We start from the raw sequence: 25687 nt of genomic DNA, 5'->3' as shown, positions 1-25687 counted from the left end.
TCATTCTATTGTTTTCTGCATCCCAGCTGCAGATCTCATAGACCTTCCAGGGTGAGCACTCTTCCCACCCCGGTCTCCAAGCATAGTCTGTCATTCCTTTGCTTTTCCTTCCTTTGCCAGAAAGTGACCACCTGACCAGACTTTCTCTGAACTCTGTTTAAACAGGTGCAATACCAAGAACTGAAACCAGATACTTCTCATAGCCCATGTAAAAGGAAGAAAAACAATCTTGGCTAGCCAGCCCCCAGCACTGAGGAGACCAGCATCTGTTTGGGAAGATAAAAGAAAAAGCCTTCAGCCTCTGCAGCATTTCCTTTCTTCCTGCTTTTTATTTATTTTGCCTTTTTATCATGATCGAGAGAATTTGTAAATAGTGTACAAGTGTACCTCATGTCTTTGAAAATATACTTCCGTTGTACAGACTCAACTTGATAAAGGTTTAGCTGTTGCTGTGTGAAAGCCTTGTTGGCTGTGGATAATAACACACTGGAACAACAAATAGAAGAATGGTAATGTTGGGAGATAGATATACACTTCTCTAATTACAAGTGGAAGCACCAGAATATTGCATTAAATGCTCAGCTGTGCCCTGATTAAATCTACATAAAACATAAATGTCATTTTGATTTTTAAAGTTTTTTTTTATGTGACTTTTTTATCTGAAAAGTAATCCATTACAATTTTCTATGTTTTATACATTTCAAAAGGGAAGGGGGGAATCCCAAAATCTGAATTATGGAACAGATGCATTTCAATTTAACTTAGATTCTGACTTCAGATCCTGAATTTCATTCCTGTGCAAATTACTGAGATATGACTCAGCTTATTTTAAGCTAATGAGTGAAGGTACATTCACTGTCAAGATAATCTTCCACACTCTACAAAGAAACCTTCCAAACCTTCTATCATTCCATCTAAAACCTTAAAATCTCTACAGGATTACACATAAATACTGCCAGGTTTATAAATGATTGCCTATCTGAATTTTTATACCTACCACTACTTTAATTTGTACCGAGTTAGCAAGTTAGCAACCCAGTTCAGTTGTCAAAAATACTAGCAACCTAAATCCGTGATGCTTTTGGTGTCTCTGTGCCTCTAAAAATATTTAATACTTGTGTTATCACACACACAAAAAGTATCTGCTTTCTCATAGATTACTGAAATGCTTTAATGCATAGTATGATTTTTGTTAGTGTGAATTTTAATGTAAAGAATGCTAGTGTGCTAAGTGATATGCCAGTGTTTCATTATATTCATTTATAGAAAAACTAATCATTCTTGATAATATGAATGCATGAAACCTATTTTGTAAAAAACAAAAACAAAAAAACAAAAAAAAACTGCTTATGGGGAGGGGGGAGTTTGCCTTTAAAAAAATGTTTCACTACTTTCCATAGAATCTATACTTAAAAATTGCATTCCCAAAACTTAACTTATGGTAGTTTTTGTACCTAGCTCCCTGATAAATGAAGGGAATATACCTCTGGAGAGAGAAATAATTTGGTGAGAACGTTTTACTTCCTTGAGTGGGTAGGGGATTAAGCTTGGCTAAAAATGCTGTAGAAAATGTTTTGCACTACTTATATTAATAGACTGGGATAGGGTGAAGGGGGTGGGTGGGTTATGATGGAAAAACATAGAAAAGCCAGAAGCCAGAAATATATATTTCACTCTAAAGGAAGATTCTTTAAAAATAAATTTAATCTCATCAAAGCTAATTTTTAAAGTATTTTTATTTTAAAGCGACGTTGTTAAATACTATTTCTTATGATAGAACTATTTTGATCTGTTTATACACTATGCTTGAAAGAGAATGTCAATTAAATTCCCTTTCTACAGAAAGGCTTTGACCTCAATATGCTCTATTTAGCTCACCGTGTTTATAATAACATGCTCCTATCCGCATACCATCACTGTTTGTTGCTTAGACATAATACTCCATGAAGCTGATGTTACCACAGAAAGTTTATTGATGGGATAATTTGTTTGAAATACCTTTTGATTATACCTTGTGTGAGATTTATGTTCCGTGCTGACAGTGTCTACTCAAATGTCTACAAGCCTGATATTGTACAACTTCAGATGTACCTGGTGCAGAGTAACCGTTAACAGATGCCTAATTTTTGTTTCATTCTACCAACTTTCAGATTTTAAATTCAATGGTAATGTTGACTATACATTCACTGCATTAAATAAAAAAATCTTTTTTAAGTATAATCAGTACTCCTTTCTTTTTCTTTGCCTTTGTTTTTTTTTGTGGTTGAGAGAGGAGTGCTGGAGGACTGTTTGCATATTCTTATAAATGACACTTAGAGAAACTGGACAAATAAAGGCTTCTCTGAAACCTTGACTATTGCATGAAACTCACTACCTTCGAAGGAGTGAGCATGCAATGAAGTTGATAGAAGAGTACAAAATATCTTGAGGCATGAAATGATATTCAGAGGAATCTTCACTGCTTTCAAAAGTACTATATTCACAGGCTGAAAAGAAGAAACTGTGTCTAATAAAATTTTAACTATTTCTTTCCCCTTCTCACACAGGTACAGTTTTGCCTTTTGAAGGCTGTTTAACTTTAGTTTTGAAAGATTTTCCATGTAATTATTTTAAGATATCTTTAAGAGATTAAATGTCACTCCAAATAGGTGTGAGGCTTCTAAATCCGGTAATCGTGTCAACTATTAAATATATTCTTCAGTGTCTTTTAGTAGTAAATTCCCTAAAGGTCAGTCACATGATATTGCTATTAATTGTAATTCCTAAGAAATGCGTATTTTAAACTTTTTATTCATTTAGAAAAAGAACATAATACTTGCTCATTTTGGTACTGTTCACAGATTCAAACTGACAGATGCTATAGGGATTCCAAATTACATTTGAATCATACTATACACTAGGATAATCTGAATTGAACGGTTTTTTTAAAAAAGATTTTAAGTGATCTCCATACCCAAAGTGGGGCTCGAACTCAACCCTGAGATCGAGAGTCTCATGTTCCACTGAATGAGCCAGCCAAACTGAAAGATTTTTTTAAATGACTTTGCTTTGTGATACATTTATTGAATATCTCTATTATATGACTTGCCCTGTAACAGGCAATGATCCAACCAATGACAGTATATTAAAATCAAATCTGGAGCTATAGTAAGAACAAAATTTAATTGATAGGTTTCTGAGAGTATCTTTTATAGAATTTTATTCTATATATATTTTTTCTGAGTAGCCCAATTTATTAAACTTATTGAATTTATAATTTAAAATCTTTTTTTAATTTAAATTCAATTAGCCTGCATATAGTATATCATTAGTTTTTGGTGTAGTGTTCATTGATTCATTAGTTGCGTATAACACCCAGTGCTCATCACCTCATGTGCCCTCTTTAATGCCTATCACCCGGTTACCCCATCCCCCCACCCACCTCCCCTTCTGCAACCCTGTTTGTTTCCCAGAGTCAAGAGTAGTCTCTCATGGTTTGTCTCCCTCTCTGATTTCTTCCCAGTTTTCCCTCCCTCCCCCTATGATCCTCTGAACTATTTCTTAAGAATTTTATTCTACATTTAAGAGAGAAAAAAAATTCAGTAGTAATCTCTCTTCTTCAGGGACGCTGGGAACTTTTTTCCCCCATTTTGATCTTAATATCCAAATGTCTGTAATGCTGTAAGTGGCGTAATTTTGTATTAACCAGTCTTATTCAGAGGCTTTAATTTCAGTTCATATGCTTGTTAAATGTACCTCAATATCTCTGAGTTTTGTACTCAGCATTAAAAACAAATAAAAAAATGTATCACTAGGCCATTGATGTTCCAGAAATACAAGTAAAGAGATCCACTGTTATACTTCTTGCAAAAGCTTCGGGTATTATTAAAGGAATGGTTATTTAAATTCTGGGGCTTTAAATGTCAAGTGTGAGTAGGTGTATGTGTACAGATGCCAATTCATTTGTTTGATTAGAGTATCTAGAATTAGCCTTTTCTAATTGTTCAGTCAAGTATGAATTAAAACCACATAAAAAATGTAATGAATACTTACAATAGTGTCATTCCTTGCAGTTATACTTCTCTTCCCCGGGATGACTGGTGTAACTCACTGAAAGAAAAAACACAAAACCTTCTTTTTTGGGGTGAAAATGTTGTCTTATGCCTTAGTTTTCTGCATTTGTACAGTGGCAGTCACATCGTAGAAGCTGTTATCAGCTGAATCTTTGAGATTTAAGAAACACCAAACAAAATATCTCATTATGTAAGAATACTATGCAAAAAACCCCAAAAACATTAAATGTCCAAAGTGGTCACCTGCTGCAGAAGCTACTACCACCATGAAAGGTTTGCTGGAAGGTAATGATTGTGTATGCACTCTCCCAAGGGGATTTGTGCTAAGAACCAAAAAAAGTGTAACAAGTACACCAAAGGTCTCAAATGAGTTTTAATTTATTGAGATCTTCCTTTCTTCATATTCTAAGAACAAAGAAATGGTCCCTCAAATGCACAAGCTATATTTTTGTAGACAGGTTTTTTTTTTTTTTTATATGACGGTTGTATCTCCACATGTTACTGAACAATTATAAAACTCCATTTAAAAAAAAGTAATGGCAATGCTGTTTTGCTCTAGGCAATTAATAGCATTACTATATTAAGCTGAAAGCTTTATCTGTATTAAGAACAGAAATAGGTAAGCAGCTATGCCGAAGTTTTTTCAGTCTGTAGCAAAAGTAAACATGCAACATAATTCTCCCCTGCTGCAGATTTTTCAGTGTTTCTTCAAGAGAAAAGGAGCGACCAACCTGAGCCAGTGAAGGAACCTGCAAACCACATCTTCTCAGGAGGAATGCATTAGGGATTCTAAGACCTGGCTTGTTGCTGCTACTATGGCAAGATGGTAGGCCAGGCTCAGTCCCACTTCCTATCAAAGACAAGCTTCACGATGGCATGAGGCAACTTGAGGCAACATTTTATTTTGCTAGAATCCAAATAGTAAGAAGTTTAGGGAAAATGCTAACTGCAGAGAGAAAGGTGCACACCTGGCCCCAACCATCTTAGGTGGCTCTTGATTACAGGAGACCCACCTGGGACAACAGTCAACAGTAATTACAGAGGCAGCTGGACTACAGAAGGGAGCTGAGAGGAAGGAAGAACCATTGCTTGTCCCAAGTTCACATATCTTCTAATAAAGCCATCCAGAGAACTGGAAACCTTACAACTCAACTCGACATCACTCCCTCAAAACATCCCTCCTTTGTACAGCACTGATCATGACAATTATAAGCCCAAATCCGTGTGTAACCTGTGATACTGAAATCATGGAAAATAATTTATTGGTGTCAAGAACTAATAAACTTAAAAAAAACTGATCAAGACCGAAGTGTCTATTTCCTATTATACAGAGAGGGATAACATTTGTGTTTTTGTTGACTTTGTTGTGTAACACGGGAGGTAACTAACCCAAGTTCTGACCCAATCTTACATGATGGTATTCTTACCCCTTACCTTTGATCTGGAACTCTTACACAGCAGATTCTGTTAACACAGAGAACTAGCAAACTTCCAGCAGGGTCTTTGAAGCACAGAGGAACCCACTGGGAAAAGTCAAATACTTCCTATGTTTGAAAAACTAGTTTTAAAATAGATCAATGTGGTGGTCCGTTTTATGTTTGAAGTTGAACATTAAAAATTTCCCTGTAGGATTAAAAAAAATGCATTTTCAGTTATAATACAGAAAACCTTTTTTGGGGGGGGTGATCATCACAAAACACCTGGCACTTGATAACCAAGAGTCAGGCACAATAACTCTTGCGGGGTGGGATAGCAGGTATATACCATTCTTGTGGCATTATGATGTTAATGCAGAGAACACAGAAGTACTTGATAACCCATGATCTCCCATGACTGTGACAACACCCTTGACAAGCAGGTGAGAAATCTCCCCACCAAAACACATTAATGTGATATTCCCCAGTGCACTGTAATTACATTATTGGTATCCAATGAGTTTATATAAAATCATTGTTAAAATATTCTATTTTGAATTGTACTACTTAAAACAGTACCTTACACGAAACCATTTGCTTGGCCTTCACAGAAGAGGTGCAAAGTAATATGCTCTGGAGAACAGTGGCAAGACACTTTCACTCAGAGTTCTCTCAGTGAAGAGCTGGCTACCTGTATCTGCATTAGTGTTGTAAATAATACAATCAATAGTAAAAAGTGAATTTTTTTCCAGGTCTGTGATGATATAAGAAAAAAAATTCTCAGTAACACAGTAGTAACTTCCCTTCAAATAATAGACAAATGTAGCCTTCATTTAATCTGAGTGTTCTCCCTGCTTTTTGGTGTCTGCAAAGACAGGCTAAAACACATCCAGCAGGGTCTTTGAAGCACAGAGGAACCCACTGGGAAAAGTCAAATACTTCCTATGTTTGAAAAACTAGTATTTTACTTAAAATGCATATTTTAATTTTACTGAGTATTACTTATTGCTCTGTAATTTCATCTCTATGTAGTAAAAAAAGAAACAATGCAAAACAGAAATGCATCTTTGGGATGAAGTCAGATACCAAAGATACATATTCGTTAAAACAAAAACAAAAAACTATTATAAATCAGACCATTCTGGTCATTAGAAAAATTTATCAGTGTCATGACATAAACCATTGCTGACCTAACCTTTAAGTTGAGAAGTACTGACAACAAACTAAGTTCTTTTTATCTGTCACCACTTTAAGATTAATGATTTTTTTCAACATGACTATTTCATTTTGAGGACAGAAAAATGGAAAATCATTGGAAATTTTAGTTCATCTACTATTAAGATAAATGATAGCGTAATAGGTGTAAATTCAAAGCTGGATTCCATATTTTCTGTTCAGTGCAATTTATCTGCTGGAATTGCCAAGCAAATTTTTTAAAAACCTTCCTTTCTTCAGTAGAACTAAATCCTATGTTCCAAAGAGTAGTTAGCCATTCTCTATTAATATTTAACACCCATTATGCATAAATGTTCATTTGCTCCAATTCAGACACTTTTGAGAGGGAGATTATATTTACCAAATCTGGGTTTACTATTCTAAAATGACTTGGGGGCAATAAAACAAAAAATTGGTGGAAATGTTTGTTTTAATTCTAATTGGAGATGGCTAATTGTAAATGCTTGAATAAGGAACTTTTATTTTTTGGTCTATGTCAAGGGCAATATTACATATTATAAATTACATATATAAACAATATTATATACTTGTTTTATTAGAAGTATTGTTTTTTTAACAACTGGTAACTGCTGGTTACTTTGCTGATTTAATACTCTTGGATCTTAATTCAGCAAGGAGTTTAAAAACCCAGAGTTCACTATATTTGTTTTTAGAAAGAAAAAAATAAATGTATGTTCAACAGTACAAAGATAGTATTATAAAAAAAATTACTTCCATCTAGTACTAAGAGTTATAATTTAGTTTTTTTTAAACATATAGTTTAAGTGTATTCATAACAAAAACTCCATATCTACACTTATCAAAAGGCCTACAGTAATGAATTCAAATATGTAAGATACAGGGAAAATTGGTATATTAAATATATAAGTTATCATTTTGCTTATAACACAAAGTACTCCCAAATAGCAGACTCCCCTAAAAGTGAGTCATTTGGATTTGTGATTGGAAAATGTTAAGAAGCCTCTTTTTCAAGTAATTTAATCTATTTGACCCTCTAACAATTCACATAAATTCATGTTTGTGTCTTTGTTGCTTGAGGCTTTCATAAAGTGGAAAGCACTATTTGAAGACAAGCATTTACTTAAGAGGAAAAGCGTTAAAAAAAATCTAGTGATCAATGATGTTAAAATTATCTTTTGTTTCATCTGAAAAGGTCTTCTTTTTATAAAATTTGCAATACCTTGAAAGATATATGCTTTGGAACCAAGCAAAAACAATAAATACCACAGTCTCTTCTCATTGATTTAGTCCAATAATCTCTAATTCTGTAAATAATTGTCAGAGTATATCCTCCTACCACAATTCATTTCAATCTACAAGGTGAATTTTTTGATAACATAATTTGATTTACAAGAGTTAACTATTCCATGTTTCCATGGAACTGATGTCTGTAGTTTTGACAACACCAGGCACAGCCTAATTCCAATAATGCCATCGCTGACCTTTCTAACTCAGTCCACATTTGTTATAAAAACAATTATCATTCAGAACTTTGCGAGCTCCACGTCAGCAGGAGGTGCGACTGGCGTGGAAGCTACGTGATAAATGCCTGCGGGAAAGAGTGCCTCATGTCACTCAAAGATGACCCCTTCCTACTGCTTCAGGAGCAACAGTGACAGGCTCTCATCGAGTTCATAACTTAACTGAAAGGTGTGTAAAGGCATATGGATTGCACATTCCAGCAATAGTGTTTTCATGTGAAGGTATTCATTTAACTTTCTGTAACAGCATAGACAAAAATGGCAAATGTTTCCTGGCATTTAGATAAAGTATCCTAGCATTAATGCATTTGTATTTACCTGGGAATGCGTTTTAGTTTGCGAAGACTGCAAAAGCACACCCCACATTCTACTCTCTAAAACATAATTGCTAAAATCATAATGATCGAAGGATTAAACTATTAGATCCGTGTGATATTCACATTTAAAAACTAAAATAGGAAACCAATTATTACTGTAAAATACACAAAACTGAAATTTTTTTCAACAGCCTACACAGAGGGCAATAAAAGTAACAATATTTCAATCTAATTTACCTTCCTAGACTTTTATGAACTTTTATTGTAGTCAGCCCATTAAGCAATACCACCTAGAACATAGTAGGTGTTCAAGAAACAATAAAAATATTGATTTCGCATTTGATTTATACAAGGATGAATGTTTTCCTGGTCATCTTGGAATAAAGGAAATGACAGAAAGTGTAATATAAATGGACTACTTTTTTCTGCATTGGGAAATTAATAACAAGCTAGAAAACTCTAACTTTGAAAAGACCCTTCCTAAGGAGCTGCCAGTAAACTTTCTAAAATCTTTTATATTCCAAATATTTCTACAGATTACATATGGGGAAAGCTGCATCTTAAAAGCTCAGAAATCTTATTCCAGCCTTTATTTACATTTGTAATAAAGGCCTTGATAGGCTTTTTTTTTTTTTAACACAAGTCTATTGAATTACAGATATGAAATCTAGCAAAGTACAAGAAAGAATAGCATAACTCAGCCTTGCCTTCAGTTGCTGGAACTCTGAGCCATTTACAACTAAAAGCCAGGACTGGAAAAGCCTATGAATTTTATTTATTAATATTTCTATTTCCTCTACCTCTAAGATCAATCTGAAGCAATTACTATATTTTCTAAAATAAAGTTTAAGCAATAATATTAGAAAAAAAGTTTCTCATTGAAAGTTTAAATTTCATATATATTTGTTTAAATTCATGTACATATACTGGTATTGTTAACTAGGACACAGAAAACAGTAATCTGTTTGCCAAGTGGTACTTCTGAATAAGGGCAAAACTACAATGACACCTTATTAAAATAGGCAGAGACCTCAATGGCATTTTTTTAGTGTTAATACTTCATATCATGAGTTGTAGAAGTTGGCAGAAAGAACAGTTATGAAACATTAATTCTAATTGCAACTAGATGAATATTTCTTAAGAACATTTAATTTAAAAAACTACTTTTCTTAGCAGTGCAAAATCCTAACTCATGATGTTGGTTATTTTATTAATTTAGAATTATTACCAACTTGACCAATTACTATCTTGCTTAAATAATTTGTTATAACTAAAAAGAGGAGGTAAGAATTAGAAAAGAAGCAACATTTATTAAGTGCCATACAAGGTGATAGGCTAAGAATTCTATCATGACACAGATAATACCTGGTGTTACTTTCATTTGACAAGTAGGAAAGCAATAGCTTCGAAACAAACCTGCCTTATAATTTAGTTAATAAGAAATTAGATATAAGTGTGCCTGTTAGATGTCAAAATATGTTTTTTAGGCTTATATTAGTTGACCAAGTAAACCTTATTCCAGATGCCTTCACAAGTGAAGTAAAGTGGCTATTCTTCGGAATGAGAATGTTCTTATTCATCATGTTGGGAAACACTTTACTAAATCTTTCTGAGCATTTTAATATTCCTTAGATAGTCTCTGCTATGTCATGGTTTCTCTGACACTCTGGCAGATTCAGTATATATTAACGAGACTTTTAGGTTTTGACATTTGAAGGCTAACTAGAAACAACTAATATTTCTTAAAGTATGTGTAAAAAATTACTGATTTAAAAATATAAGTAAAAAAAAAAAACAAACCCTTGATTTTTATTCAGAGCTGATATACTAATGTAGCAGTTTTCAGTTTAGATTATAAACCCAGTAATAAAACACTCAGAATTTGTATCTCGTTAAAAGATCTATTTCTAAGATAAGACTAAAGTGTGCTTCTTTAGCAGATTAATTCCTTGAGATCATCACTTTAGTTACATAAAAGCTAAATGGAAGTTTTAATGTTTCTTTTCCAGCTGTACCACAATGTAACTTATTCCCACTAGGAAAGTAACTCCAATTTCAAAAGTGGTTATTATCCACACCCTTTCTTTTAGTTTTACTATAAATTGCTGTTAGGAAAAAACTGCAAATTGAAATGTAAATTCATACTACACATTAAGATTTTAGATAATCTCAAATCTATTACTGAGTTACCACTTATAATCTTAATATTTGGCAAAACTTACTATGCAGTGTATGTTGTCACTTACAGAACAGTGGTTACATGGAGTAGAAATAAACTTTGTACATGTACTATTAAAGTAGATCAAGGGATCAAACTGTCAAACTTGGCACATTCACTGCATTTAAAAACCAAGAAAATATTATTATTGTAAATTTTAGAAATGTTTATTTTACAAACACACAAAACTGAGTATTTTAGTCCAACAGCCTATGGAGAATAAACAGGGAGCTACATGCTTATAGGTGCACATTTGCATGGATATCCTTGCCATGATTCTAAGTCCTTAAATCCCTGGAAGAGAGGACAGAACATTCTGATTTCAAAAAATATTTAAATTAAAATGTTTTACATGTACAATATAAATAAATATCACTTTCAGATCAGGAAATAATAAAGATTAACGAAAGCGGTATATACCAAATGAAACTCTTTACTTTTGAGTCAAATTCTACAACATGGAAAAAGAAGCCTACATTATAGGTTTGCAGAAGTTCTTTAAGTGCTTTTGAAATTTAGCAAAACTGCAAATTCTGTCAATAAATAAATTAATATTTGTTAATAAGCTATGAAGTCCATACGAAATGACAAAGCAAGCTAAGCATGTTTAGAAAGTTGACTCATATTTTTTGGCATCATCATGAAAACTCTGTGACTGAACGGCACATCATTTCCAATGTCACCAATAAGGCCTCAGTGTGCACTCCAGGACACCCTTTTAAATTCTCAGGCAGTTCCTTAAGAATATTTGGGAGCGTCTGCAATGTCTTTATATTTCTGGCATAAAGATCCAATAACCAGTCAGTATGAGCACTGGTAGTTTCTTTATAATTCTTACAAGCCACAAGCAGTTCATTTAGATGAGTTAACCCTTTGAAAGCTAAGAGAAACTCTGAAGATAAATCAAAAATTGAACAAAAATTTAGCAACATCCTACTAAGTAAAAATGAGCCAAATTCAAGTTGCTGGTGGTAAAAATGTTTCTCTGCTTGGGCATGAAAGTTCTCCACTGTATCTTCTATTTTTGTAATAGCAAATAGTTCTTCCTTGATTTGAGATGATACCACATAATCCAAGGGCAATTCTCCCTTAGAGTTCCTCTGCTGTAAAAGCACTGGGCCTGTGAAAAAGAAAATGCACAACATCAAAACATTTTTATTTTGGCAGCTTAACAGTTGTTTTCTCTATTTCCCCAAAGTATCCAGGTCTCTGTTTATGGCATTTCGTAATAATTCATGTTGACAAAATTAACTGGCCATACATATTGACTTCCTAATAAAGGTACATTAAAAAAACCCAGAATTCTAGTCAACGCCTAAAAACACATGCCTTAGTTCAATAAAAAAATACATAATTACAAATTTAAAAAAGCATATAAAACTTTATAAATTGTCAGGTTGAAGTAAGAATTTCAGTGTTTCCAGAAGATATTTACAAAATATGTTCTTCTTCAATCTGTGTAACAGTCTTAAAGGGATCTTATAATTTCACCAAGGAGAAAGAAGTACTACCTCCTTCCACTGCTAACAGGTGACTGCAACAGAGTAGACTATAAAACCATGCACAGACATAGATCACACTTTTCACTTACCTTTGCTTATGTTCAATTTTTAGTATACGTAACTGATTTACAAAAAATTAAATGTTAACTGCTCTGAGTCAAAAGTCAGATTTCATCTTTCTGTCCTGGCTAAACCTATATATCTACTTAGCAAACATTGAAGAGTTTATCCCCTAGGTAGTAAAGGATAATATGGGAGGGGTAAAACAACAATGACTCAGTATTTGGTCACATAGCACTGAGTACTTTGTACCCCTCTGTCTGTCAAGTCCTGTCGTTATTTATGCACTCTGTCGTAAAAATGTTATAAGAGATATAAGGTTTTAGTACTAGAAGGCATAATCAGAAGATCCTACATACAACATAAGAGCATACTGTCAGAGAACACAGTATAGCTGCAAAAATTCCTAATCATGAATCTGATGAAACATATGTAATAGCCTAGTTTATAAAATGTGTTTAATATAAAAGATCAACCACTGATAATATATAATTTAATTTTATGGAAAAAATAAAATTCTAAATCATAATTAGGACTCTTTTTATAATATAATGAAGAAAGTGCACCAAGTAACTCCTCTTATTAAAAAAAAAACCCAAATTATGGACAAGATACCAAAAGTAAACAAAGGTTTTAGAGACATAAATAAACTTCTGAAATTACTTCTTTCAAGACTGAATAACACACAGAGAAGAGATGATGTAGTTACTTTAATGATGGTGTTAAACCATTTGGTAAGTCCAAACTCAGAATCCAACTAAGGCAAAGCTTAATCTGTACAATTGCCAAAGGACCTCAGTAAATTCAACTACAAGTAGGTTTCTTCTCTTATGACAATGAACTCATACATGTACCATTCTTCAACAAGAGCCCTGGAAAAATTCACTTTGGTCAGTATAATCCCATTCTCTTTCTAAAGAGTTGGACTTAATACAGTAATGGCTCTTATCCTGCTTAGATCATCTGAAGCAAGGCCAAATATTGGCTTCGAATGTCACATACATGATTGAGTAGAAAAATAAAACACTTAAGAGGAAACAGAACATTATAGTTTAGTAAACATATAATACTAAAAAAAGTGGAAGAACTGAAAAATACATTGATTATGAAATGGTGTCAGTAAAACAGACACACTAAGGCCTTTAGGGGGCAGGAGAAGATTATAAATAACCAAAATGCTTAAGCTACCAAGCTATAAGACCTTTCACATATGTATATACATGGGGGGGGGAGGGCGGAAGATCTAAAGAAAATATGCATTTTATTTTCATTCAGAATGAAATAGCTTTAACTATAGGAGAAAATAATTTTACATTTCCAGTTAAAATCAGCACAAATAAAAGTAACAGGAAATTTACACAAATTTTTATTTCTGCATTATAAACTAGTCATCACTTTTCCTTTGTTTCTCTTTTAAAACACAAATTAGTTATCAGCAAAATTTAACATAAAATTTCTATTATTCAGTTCACATGTAAGAAGAATGTCACTGAAGAGGGGAGTGGGGGTGCTTTCTGAAATGCAGAGATCAAAAATCAGAAAAAGCAGCAGATAAATATTAAGCTCAAGTTATCTCCCTCACAAAACCCCTGCACAAGTTACCACCATTCGAAAAAAATCTTCCCACTGTAACTTAATTAACTGCAAAATGTGAATGAAGAAAAGATATTCTAGGATATTTCTTTTTGTAGTCTGTAAAGAAATGACTCATTAAAAAAAAAGATTAATCGAGTTAACAGTTATACACGAGAAATGAAACAAGAATGGAAAACCTTAGTAACCACAATGGAACACTTAAATTCATTTATTAATAAGCTTTCAGAAATGGCTGGTTCACAACGACATCACACACTTTAAGTAAAAGAATTAATATTTAAAACACACTCAATTCAAAATACACTCTCATACACAAAACTAAACAGGATAATTAATAAAAATAAATAAATATTTACATATTATGAAAAGGTATTCCTATTAAATAAAAGGTGCTTTTGTTCTCGGAGACTTTTTATCTTTTTCATTAATATGAAATAAAGGGATTTTTCCTTGCAGACCTTAAACATAACATGCTATCTACCTCTGAGGGAATTCACTAAAAAACTGGATAATTTATCAAAACCCGTTTAGCATAAATGCACTCACCCCCATGCTGTAGTAGCAGCTTGCCAATTTCCACATGTCCGTTTGACAGTGCATCATGCAAAGGAGTCACCCCGTCCACTTGAGTGAGCAGATCTACCTCTGGACAACGTTGCAAAATTTCCTGGACACACACTGTGTTGCCATAGTTACAGGCTTCATGCAAAGGCGTCCAGCCAGCATTGTCTAAATTAGAAATCAAGGCAAGTTTTAAAACAGCAAAAGTAGGTCTTTTGGTAGTAAAGTACTGATAATCTGCTTCCTTTATCAGTGTGACTTTTAGGTGCTTCCTTCATATAGAAATATCATGTTTTGATAAAAATGCCTAAGGTGTAGTCCTATTTCAAACTGTAAGAAAAATAAATTAAAACAATTTAAATATAATGATTTTGAGATCTATCAAAATATGGAGAAAAAATGTTGCTGCGCTATTAGTTATAAATTAATATATGATGAATTTCTTGGTTTTGCGACTGGTAGTATTTTGAAGATATGTTAGGTAAATATACTTAAATGATTTTTCTTAATGTTGACATAATACTATTTAATACCACAAACATTAAGACACTGGATCAGACTACAAAAATACAGAACTTACCTTTAACATTGATGTCTATTCCTGGCAAAGAGAGAAGAAGAATCAATTTCTCCACTTGGTTATTTATGCAAGCTCTATGGAGGGCTGTTTCTCCTGCCATAAAAAATTAATAGATTATTCCAGAGAAGACAAGATATCAACTAAAGAAAATAATCAAAGGGCATGAACTAGAAGATCTGGCCCCATGCCAGAAAATTATTTATTGAGTTTTCCTTTTGACTGGTTTAAACATCTCTCACATTAAAAAAAAGGGGGGGGAGGGATACCCACCAATCCATAGAGCTTCTGTTCTATCAGCAACTCAGCAATGAAATTCTACTGCAAAAGATTTAATACAGGCATTGTCTCCCCCTAGTTCAAGGTTTAAAGCTTCAATCCCGCTATAAAAGCCCCAAATGATCAGAGAACACCAAAAATACTGGGTTTTGCAGCAATAAAAGTTTAGAGTGCAATTGCCCTCTCTTAAATTTATTCATGAACCTACGTTAAATGTATGGCTCTTTTTTATACAGCATTTATAGCTTAATTCAAATGAATGTTTCTGGCTAAGCACGAGTGCCTCTACACACTCAAGTATAATTCAGAACTTCAAATCCATTAACAGATGGTTTGCTGCTTCTCAATAGGCTGTCTGGCTTGGCTACAGCAGCACAGAGAAGGAGAAATGGGGGAATCTTAATATAAACACACACACACACACATACACACACACACACACACACACACACGGAAAAAAAAAAACAAAAAACTCTAGTACCATTTAAAGCTGAATAAGAGTGACAAATGAAATGGTAAAGTTTTTTCTAGGAGGGATGCAATTAGTGCCTGCTGGCTAAAAGGGTCTATATCCATCTCTGTTGTAACCAAGACTAATAAGATGTAAGTGATAATTTGATGTAAAGGGAATTAAAAAAACTTTTAATAAGCAATTGCTTAGAAAACAAATGAAATACTGAATCAAACCCTTTCTTGCTATAATACTACGTAGCACATTTTTACAGTGTTCAATTTTATAGATTATCTCTGTAATTTCTACCAAAACATTTCTTTTACATGCAAGGAAAAGCTTTTGAAGTTTTTTCTCCACTATTTCTCAGTTCTCTTCCTCCCTCCCAGTTCCCTCTGCTATTCAGACTAAAGTCATTCATATTCATTTTACTTTCTGACACAATAAACAAAGAAAAAGGACATTGTTTGTGTAGTTAATACCAGAGTTCTACTTTAATACATTTTTCACATTTTGAGCTAAATGGGCAGCTATTTTGAATTCATCAAATGCAATTATGAACTTTTATCATGTTGAGAGATTATAAGAGCTTCACTCTTACTGTTTACATTGGTGTCCTAATGATAATTTTTGTATTAAAAGCACAATACAGCTCATTAGCAAGAGACTCAGCAATTTCCTTTGGTCAGGTATAGACTTGTGGAAGGTTAACATATTTGTGAGTTAAGAGGTCACTAAGTAAAAGAGGTGCTGAAGTGAATTATTACTGCACTATTCTTGTTACTCCATCCTTTAGGTACTTAGGTTCCAGTATAGTTAGAACCAAAAGCCAAACACATTTCATAGTCTGGGCTCAATGCCTGGGAGAAAAGAGTCCATATGCTTAACACAGCTATGTAACATAGCCTACTCCTCATTCTTTGTTCACAAAATGTCTAGGACTGAAAGAGATGAAGACTGAATTATACTTTCAAATCAAAAGACTCTAATCCCAAGCTGCACAGGTTGAGGTGGAATAGAAAAGTAAGGCGGGCAAGTCTGGAATGAGCTCAATATGAGCTAATATCTGAAGAGGAGGGGCAGAAAGAATGGGGAGGAAATATTCTATTATACTGAATATTAAACAATCACTTTCTCTGCACACATGACAGTTCAAAAAAAATAATAATATGCTATCTAAGAAGGTATTTTCTGGACCTAGTCAAGTTCAAGGATTCATCGGGGCCAGTGTGTAAAACTTGCAAATATCAACTACAATCAAGAAGTTCCTAGCATAAATTAACTTAGTTACTTGGAATACCTTTTAGATTAGTCTTGTGAAAATTCATCTTTGTAACTAAAGAGGGGCAATTCTCCTTGGAACATGATAATTCTCCTTCTGACTTCTTTTTCAATCTTTTTAACGATGAGGAACATTTAGCAAGGTTCAGCTCTCTGAAAATAAAGTAAGAAAAAAATGAAAGCTTGTTTTTCACGAAGGCATGGCAGTGTACGTTACATAGTGAGTACTTTTTAAAATCTAGCCTCCTGTTCATTTAAACCCCCATTCATTCAAATCTTTATTGCTTGTTTTTTTATATTTATTCCAAATGTGCAGAAACAAATTTTTATGCATTCATTTTTATTAACTTTGTACCCCCAACTGCCCACTGAAAAGTTTATGAATATGGAATGTCACATAGAGGAAGAGCCCAAGTAAACTACATTTGGCAAAGAGAAAAAAGCAAAATGCTAAGATCCAAATGCAGGCTCCTGCTCCCCATTCTTATTTTCATATTCTGATCTGATTCTTCCTAAAAACATTTTAAGGTTTTCTGAATTTTTTACAGCATACTTTTAGAAAAGGTTTTGCATGTGGGGGAAGCTATTGTAACAATTCAGAGTATCTTACATGCCTACGGATTCTGAAATCCAATCTTTATTATATACAAATAGTAATTTTAAACATAGGCAAAACGAGTGTGAAAGAATTTGAAAAACAGTTGTATTTTTTTGGAAAGCACTTGATCTTAACACAGAGAAAACATGTACCTTGAATTAAAGCAATAATGTTGATCATATGTATTATTTTATACATCTCAAACTCAGTTTTCTGCTCTGCAGTATAATTCACACAACATTAGAGGTAAGTATAAAGTTTAAAGAATGTGTCCAAAAAGGGGCTATACTTAAAAAAAAAAAAAAAGAAAAAAAAGGTGATCCATAAGCATAACTTACGGTAACTCTGGCAGCCCTTCAACTTGTTTCTGTTTCGCACCATTCAGCATTAATAAGGCTCTCTGAGATTCAAGGCAAGGCCGCTGTCCTATTTTCTTTGCTATCTGCATCTTTCCAGTCCCAGGCACACCAGTCTTCCCCAAAGCTGGCAAATAGGAATATACCTGTTGCAAAATAGTATTATATTGCTTTCTCAACTACAAAGACCTGGAAAGCAGTCAAAAGAAATTACCTGATTCATTTCACCATTACATTTAGTTATATTTTCTTGGTTTTATCACTATGGTTGCTATCCTTTCTCATTTGAGCATGCTAAAATAATAAGAAAGCATCTAGTTCCAGGTCATTAACATAACAGACACAAAAAGAAAAATGTCTTCTTGAAAATAATTATTTTTTCAAATTCACTATTGATATTCTTTTAGCAAAGTTCTCATTTGGATTAGTCTAATGCCTAACTTGTTATGGTTCATTTGCATATTTTAAATATTTGTGATTTATGTACAACCGGTATTTTGTCATTTCCACTTTGGTAATGCCTTCCTTCGATAGAAAAAAAGTCTGGAATAAGTGGAGTAAGAAGAGCAAAAGTCATTAAGGACAAGGATTGCTACAAAACAGTATTTGCCCAATCCAACCAATAAACAAGCATATTTCTCATTTGTTGAAGAAACTGCTGAAGACAGTAGATACTAAGGATAACCAAGATAAAACCGGAAAACCTTGAATCAAATGCAGCTTACACATGTGTATATAAGATAAAAAATAATAACCTTTGGCATCATCTACAAATTTGGCTTTTAAAATACAATTAAATACTACATAAAATTTTTTTGGATCTAGATCTTTTCAAAATAATTATCTTATGTGCTATAGCAAATGATTAGGAGACTAAAGTTTCTGTATTATTTTTCTGTTATCAATCCTTAATTACTCTCAAATAAGTAATTAAAATTTCTATCACTAATTACACTTCATTTCTGAGGTTGAAAAATACCCACTCTTACACAGATTTGAAAGATTACATAGATTTATATAAATTTGAAAGATTTAAGGTTAACAAGCTCTGTCCAATTATTAGAAATAACAAACATCTTAAAGTTGAGTTTATGAACTCACTTCTTGGCAATTAGAAGAATAGAGTGGTCTTACCATTTTCTGAAGAGAGAGTGGCTCAGAAGAAACACTGATGGAACCCTGTAAACACAACTTTTTAAAGACTGCCTCTGCAACAAACATTTGAAGCCAGGAAGAGGAAAAGGAACAAATGAAAATCTCTAATTCCTGTGAAGAGAAGTCTGTACAAAACGAAAGAAGTAAATATAGTTATTGCTATACCCTATAAAAGTTCTGTCTATAGAATATTTTCTGCATAGGTTTTATTCATTCAAATGATGATTCCTACACCAGTAAGATTCATCCACATAATTTTAAACCCCCCAAAATGGTTAATACTCTTATTCCTTGCCTTTCAAGAAAAAAAAAATTTATGGCACATATTCTCACATTTGAAACAATAATTTCTATTATTTTAAATAAAAATCTTGAAATTAGGTAATACATACATGAATAGAGAGATAATATATGAATAGATAGGTATGGGATTTTTATCACTATATTTTCTGATTCACGTTAAAGGTCTTTTCCCACAATAGGGTTGTGCCTTTAGTGAACCAGTACTTGGTTTTTTTTAATGGACACATATGTTATTTGAGTTGACAGGAAGAAAGAAATTAGACCCCTTCCCCTGACAACATCCTTGAAACCTATCACTGTAGAGGAGGAATAAATGTAAAGAAAAGGACAGTTTAAAACAGTTTTAAAAACCTTAAAACATGTATAAGGACTTCCTTAGAAGTTTGTACGCATTCTAATACAGGAAGTGGGGGAGGGAACTGTAATTTTAAATAACAAAACTGACAAAACACCAAGAGCCTCAAATCTCTTCTTCCAAAAACCTCAAGTTCTCCAATAACATGGAGATGCATAAATATACAAAAGAACTGAAAGTAATGAAAAACTGGAATGACTATTTGCCACATAAAATAATCTATTCAACGTTATGAATACTCCATTGATACTCTCTGCATAAGTAACAGAATGGATGGTAAAGTGGAATATAAAGAATAAATAAGACCAGTCAACAAGACACTATGGGAGCTAAAACTAAAACAGACAGGAGAAAAAAGCTGTGATATTATACAACACAGCAGATTCACTACTGTAGGGGAGAAAAATTTTTTCTTTTATCCTTCTAGGTTCTTTTGGCTGGTCTAGTAAATTGACATAAGACAGATTAACAGGAGAAAAATTTAATTCCTTTCATATGGGAGCCTCATAGACATGAAAGGTTCAAAGACAGGTAACTGAGGTTTATACGCCATCCTGAGTTAAGAAGAATGGGGATGGAGGTCTGGGGCTTCAAAGGAAAGGAGGACAATTTTCAGGAAGACGGGAAAAGCAAATGTTTGGTAAATAAGTATTTGACATGCTATGCAGAGACAATGGAACACAGACAGGAATCTGAACAAACAGGCTCTGCCAAACTTGACCTAGCTTACCAAATCTATCTTATACACTTTGTAGTTATCTCTGGTGGTAGCTCTCTTCCTAGACAAGTCCCTCTATCTACATTCTTTTAGGCAGTTAAGGGAGTAATGAAAAGTTCTTCCTGAGTCTTGTGATTCTTGATTGTCTTCAGCTCAAAATAACCCACATGCTAAAGTGGCACATTCTGGGTCAGCACATTCTGCTCCCCTTCATTTCTGTCTTTGAAACTTCCCAAGAAGTTTCACATTCTAGAAGTTGAGTTGGTAGGTTGCTCCATCTCACTGAACCAGTATCTTAGCCCTGAGAACTGGTCAGTTCAATTGGAAGAGTTGTGTCTCATTTCAGGAGGTAGTGATACTGGTGGGCTCCCAAAGTTAGGTCTACATTGTACAAAATATCAGGAATTTACTAAGATTATTTCTATGGAACCAAAACAATAGCAAATGCACGCAGTGGCAATCTGAAAGATTTTCATGGTTTGCAGTTTCAATGTCTCTGGTGAGTTTTCTGAGTGGCCACACAGCAATAGGCATAAAGACAGTCCATGCATGAACTCCTGTGGTAATTTCTCTAAAGTTTATATCAAGTTGTCCAGCTTTTGCTTGCACAGCTTCAGGAAGAGGGCAGTTTCAGTTCTCAGAGTTTCCAAGTCAGAAAGGTGGGAGCAAATTCAGAATCTAGTCCAGTTTACAGGCAGAAAACAAGACCTCAAAGACAATTAACAGCAACAGAATTCGATATCTATAAAAGTGTATTACTGAACAATTTTTCTCTCTACAGCCCCCTCCATTTAATCAAATATAAACACAATAAGACTAAGTCATTTAAAAATTAAGTCTAGTTTCAGTAAACTTGGCCTGATTATTTACATAAGTGCAGCAAGAATAGTTACTGATCATACAGGCTCTTCTAAATCTGCTTTGTTGGAACTTTCCATAAGGAATTTCAGATTGAACTTTCAGTTTTTATTTATTTTTGAAAGTTTTGTGTATTTTTCTTTTGTAATCTCTACACTCAATGTGGGGCTTGAACTCATGAACCCAAGATCAGGAGTCGCATGATCTTCCAACTGAGCCAAACAGGCACCCCTCAGATTGAATTTTTAGAAGATCTTGAGACTAGGCAGCCATGCCAAGGTCCTGCCATCAGACTTTGTCTGTTATACCTATAGATGTGGATACATTCCTCTTTTCTTGAGGTCTCCAAAATATCCAGGTTTCTGAGCCTGCCAGGATGTGACCTTGTTTACCTGGTAAGGCTGCTGGGAACCCTGAAAGCAAGGTACCAGGCTGTTTTTCCAAGGGGATTCAATGACTCCATGAAGTCAGCTTTAGTTCATTAAAGCTGTCTGGTCATATCTGATTCTATGCACATTCTCAAATATGACATTCCAGCCAAAGTTTTGGCAACACAACCAATGTTTCCAATTGTGTCCTGTTACAAGGAGAAGATTCTTATTGAACTTATGCAAATAGCTATACTACCATGAAAATAAGAATACTAAGAAGTTTCTGACTTCCACAGAGATAAGGCAGGGAGAAAAAGTACGCATTTCATCTTTGTTTACAAAGGATAGAATATTTTACCAATTTGTTGTAAAGTGTCCTTAAAACTGGAAAAACATAATATTCACTCAGCAATGCTGCAAACAAAAAGTCATAATCCTCATCCTCATTAGTTCATTCAGTCCCATAAAATTAATTCTTGTTGATTTTAAACTTTTATTTTTTTAAATAATTTTTATTGTTATGTTAATCACCATACATTACATCATTAGTTTTTGATGTAGTGTTCCATGATTCATTGTTTGTGCATAACACCCAGTGCTCCACGCAGAATGTGCCCTCTTTAATACCCATCACCAGGCTAACCCATCCCCCCACCCCCCGCCCCTCTAGAACCCTCAGTTTGTTTTTCAGAGTACATCATCTCTCATGGTTCCTCTCCCCCTCCGACTTACTCCCCTTCATTCTTCCCCTCCTGCTATCTTCTTTTTTTTTTCTTAACATATATGGCATTATTTGTTTCAGAAGTACAGATCCGTGACTCATCAGTCTTGTACAATTCACAGGGCTCACCATAGCACATACCCTCCCCAATGTCTATCACCCAGCCACCCAATCCCTCCCACCTCCCACCACTCCAGCAAACCTCAGTTTGTTCCCTGAGATTAAGAATTCCTTGTATCAGTGAGGTCATATGATACACATCTTTCTCTGATTGACTTATTTCACTCAGCATAACACCCTCCAGTTCCATCCACGTCGTTGCAAATGGCAAGATCTCATTCCTTTTGATGGTTTCATAATATTCCATTCTGTATATATACCACTTCTTCTTTATCCATTCATCTGTCGATGGACATCTTGGCTCTTTCCACAGTTTGGCTATTGTGGACATTGCTGCTATAAACATTGGGGTGCACGTACCCCTTCAGATCCCTACATTTGTATCTTTGTAGTAAATACCCAGTAGTGCAATTGCTGGATCGTAGGGTAGCTCTATTTTCAACTTTTTGAGGAACCTCCATACTGTTTTCCAGAGGGGTTGCACCAGCTTGCATTCCCACCAACAGTGTAGGAGGGTTCCCCTTTCTCCACATCCCCGCCAAAATCTGTCGTTTCCTGACTTGTTAATTTTAGCCATTCTGACGGGTGTGAGGTGGTATCTCATTGAGGTTTTGATTTGGATTTCCCTGATGCCAAGCGATGTTGAGCACCTTTTCATGTGTCTGTTGGCCATTTGGATGTCTTCTTTGGAAAAATGTCTGTTCATGTCTTCTGCCCATTTCTTGATTGGATTATTTGTTCTTTGGGTGTTGAGTTTGATAAGTTCTTTATAGATTTTGGATACTAGCCCTTTATCTGATATGTCACTTGCAAATATGTTCTCCCATTCTGTCGCTTGTCTTTTGGTTTTGTGGACTGTTTCTTTTGCTGTGCAAAAGTTTTTTATCTTGATGAAATCCCAATACTTCATTTTTGCCATGGCTTCCCTTGCCTTTGGCGATGTTTCTAGGAAGAAGTTGCTGTGGCTGAGGTCGAAGAGGGTGCTGCCTGTGTTCTCCTTTAGGATTTTGATGGACTCCTGTCTCACGTTTAGGTCTTTCAACCATTTGGAGTCTACTTTTGTGTGTGGTGTAAGGAAATGGTCCAGCTTCATTCTTCTGCATGTGGCTGTCCAATTTTTCCCAACACCATTTGTTGAAGAGACTGTCTTTTTCCCATTGGACATTCGTTCCTGCTTTCTCAAAGATGAGTTGACCATAGAGTTGAGGGTCCATTTCTGGGCTCTCTATTCTGTCCAATTGATCTATGTGTCTGTTTTTGTGCCAGTACCATGCTGTCTTGAGGATGGCAGCTTTGTAATAGAGCTGGAAGTCCGGAATTGTGATGCCGCCAGCTTTGCTTTTCTTTTTCAAGATTCCTCTGGCTATTCAGGGTCTCTTCTGGTTCCATACAAATTTTAGGATTATTTGTTCCAATTCTTTGAAAAAGGTGGATGGTATTTTGATGGGGATTGCATTGAATGTGTAGATTGTTCTAGGTAGCACTGACATCTTCACAATATTTATTCTTCCAATCTATGAGCATGGAATGTTTTTCCATTTCTTTGTGTCTTCTTCAATTTCTTTCATGAGTATTTTATAGTTTTCTGAGTACACATCCTTCGCCTCTTTGGTTAAATTTATTCCTATGTATCTTATGGTTTTGGGTGCAATTGTAAATGGGACTGACTCCTTGATTTGTCTCTCTTCTGTCTCGTTGGTGTATAGGAATGCCATTGATTTCTGTGCATTGATTTTATATCCTGCTACTTTACTGAATTCCTGTATGAGTTCTAGGCAGTTTTGGGGTGGAGTCTTTTGGGTTTTCCACATACAGTATCATATCATCTGCAAACAGTGAGAGTTTGACTTCCTCTTTGCCAATTTGGATGCCTTTGATTTCTTTTTGTTGTCTGATTGCTGTGGCTAGGACTTCTAATACTATGTTGAATAGCAGTGGTGAGAGTGGACATCCCTGCCGCGTTCCTGACCTTAGGGGAAAAGCTCTCAGCTTTTCCCCATTGAGAATGATATTCGCTGTAGGTTTTTCATAGATGGTTTTTATGATATTGAGGTATGTACCCTCTATCCCTATACTCTGAAGAGTTTTGATCAAGAAAGGATGCTGTACTTTGTCAAATGCCTTTCCTGCATCTATTGAGAGGATCCTATGATTCTTGTTCTTTCTTTTCTTAATGTATTGTATCACATTGATTTGCGGATGTTGAACCAGCCTTGCAGCCCAGGGATAAATCCCACTTGGTCGTGGTGAATAATCCTTTTAATGTATTGTTGGATCCTATTGGCTAGTATTTTGGTGAGAATTTTTGCATCCATGTTCATCAAGGATATTGGTCTGTAATTCTCCTTTTTGATGGGGTCTTTGTCTGGTTTTGGGATCAAGGTAATGCTGGCCTCATAAAATGAGTTTGGAAGTTTTCCTTCCATTTCTATTTTTTGGAACAGTTTCAGGAGAATAGGTATTAATTCTTCTTTAAATGTCTGATAGAATTCCCCTGGGAAGCCATCTGGCCCTGGGCTTTTGTTTGTTTGGAGATTTTTGATGACTGCTTCAATTTCCTTAGTGGTTATAGCTCTGTTCAGGTTTTCTATTTCTTCCTGGTTCAGTTTTGGTAGTTGATACATCTCTAGGAATGCGTCCATTTCTTCCAGGTTATCTAATTTGCTGGCATAGAGTTGCTCATAATATGTTCTTATAATTGTTTGTATTTCTTTGGTGTTGGTTGTGATCTCTCCTCTTTCATTCATGATTTTGTTGATTTGGGTCATTTCTCTTTTCTTTTTGATAAGGCTGTCCAGGGGTTTATCAATCTTGTTAATTCTTTCAAAGAACCAGCTCCTAGTTTCGTTGATCTGTTCTACTGTTCTTTTGGTTTCTAGTTCATTGATTTCTGCTCTGATCTTTATTATTTCTCTTCTCTTGCTGGGTTTAGGCTTTATTTGCTGTTTTTTCTCAAGCTCCTTTAGGTGTAGGGTTAGGTTGTGTATTTGAGACCTTTCTTGTTTCTTGAGAAAGGCTTGTATTGCTATATACTTTCCTCTCAGGACTGCCTTTGCTGCATCCCAAAGATTTTGAACAGTTGTGTTTTCATTTTCATTGGTTTCCA

General features: G+C 34.5%; 2 protein-coding genes across 21 annotated transcripts in view; one reads left to right on the top strand and one right to left on the bottom strand.

Annotated features, from left to right (window-relative positions):
• The window catches only part of MCTP1 (multiple C2 and transmembrane domain containing 1), a 504318-nt gene extending 502098 nt beyond the window's left edge, over positions 1-2220 (top strand). For all 19 annotated transcript variants that reach the window (XM_073888246.1, XM_073888239.1, XM_073888215.1 and 16 more), the window contains one exon: positions 166-2220. In XM_073888246.1, coding sequence (XP_073744347.1) covers positions 166-184 — 19 coding nt within the window. In that variant the 3' untranslated portion in view covers positions 185-2220. The remainder of the gene's footprint in view (positions 1-165) is intronic.
• Positions 2221-10860: 8640 nt separating this feature from the next.
• SLF1 (SMC5-SMC6 complex localization factor 1) overlaps positions 10861-25687 on the bottom strand; it is a 79788-nt gene continuing 64961 nt past the window's right edge. The window contains exons 16-21 of one of the 2 annotated variants that reach the window (XM_025866781.2): positions 19115-19260; positions 17963-18126; positions 17046-17179; positions 15019-15111; positions 14424-14606; positions 10861-11839 (exon numbers count right to left, since the gene is read on the bottom strand). In XM_025866781.2, the coding sequence (XP_025722566.1) occupies positions 11358-11839; positions 14424-14606; positions 15019-15111; positions 17046-17179; positions 17963-18126; positions 19115-19260 (1202 nt within the window). In that variant the 3' untranslated portion in view covers positions 10861-11357. The remainder of the gene's footprint in view (positions 11840-14423; positions 14607-15018; positions 15112-17045; positions 17180-17962; positions 18127-19114; positions 19261-25687) is intronic. The other variant, XM_073888189.1, reaches the window with a different exon arrangement.

This window comes from Callorhinus ursinus, unplaced genomic scaffold (genome assembly GCF_003265705.2).
Source record: "Callorhinus ursinus isolate GAN/ISIS: 27379988/994484 unplaced genomic scaffold, GSC_fseal_2.0 scaffold3, whole genome shotgun sequence".
Taxonomy (NCBI): Eukaryota; Metazoa; Chordata; class Mammalia; order Carnivora; family Otariidae; genus Callorhinus; species Callorhinus ursinus.
The sequence above is the reverse complement of the archived record's forward strand: the minus strand, read 5'-3'. Positions and strand labels throughout refer to the sequence as shown.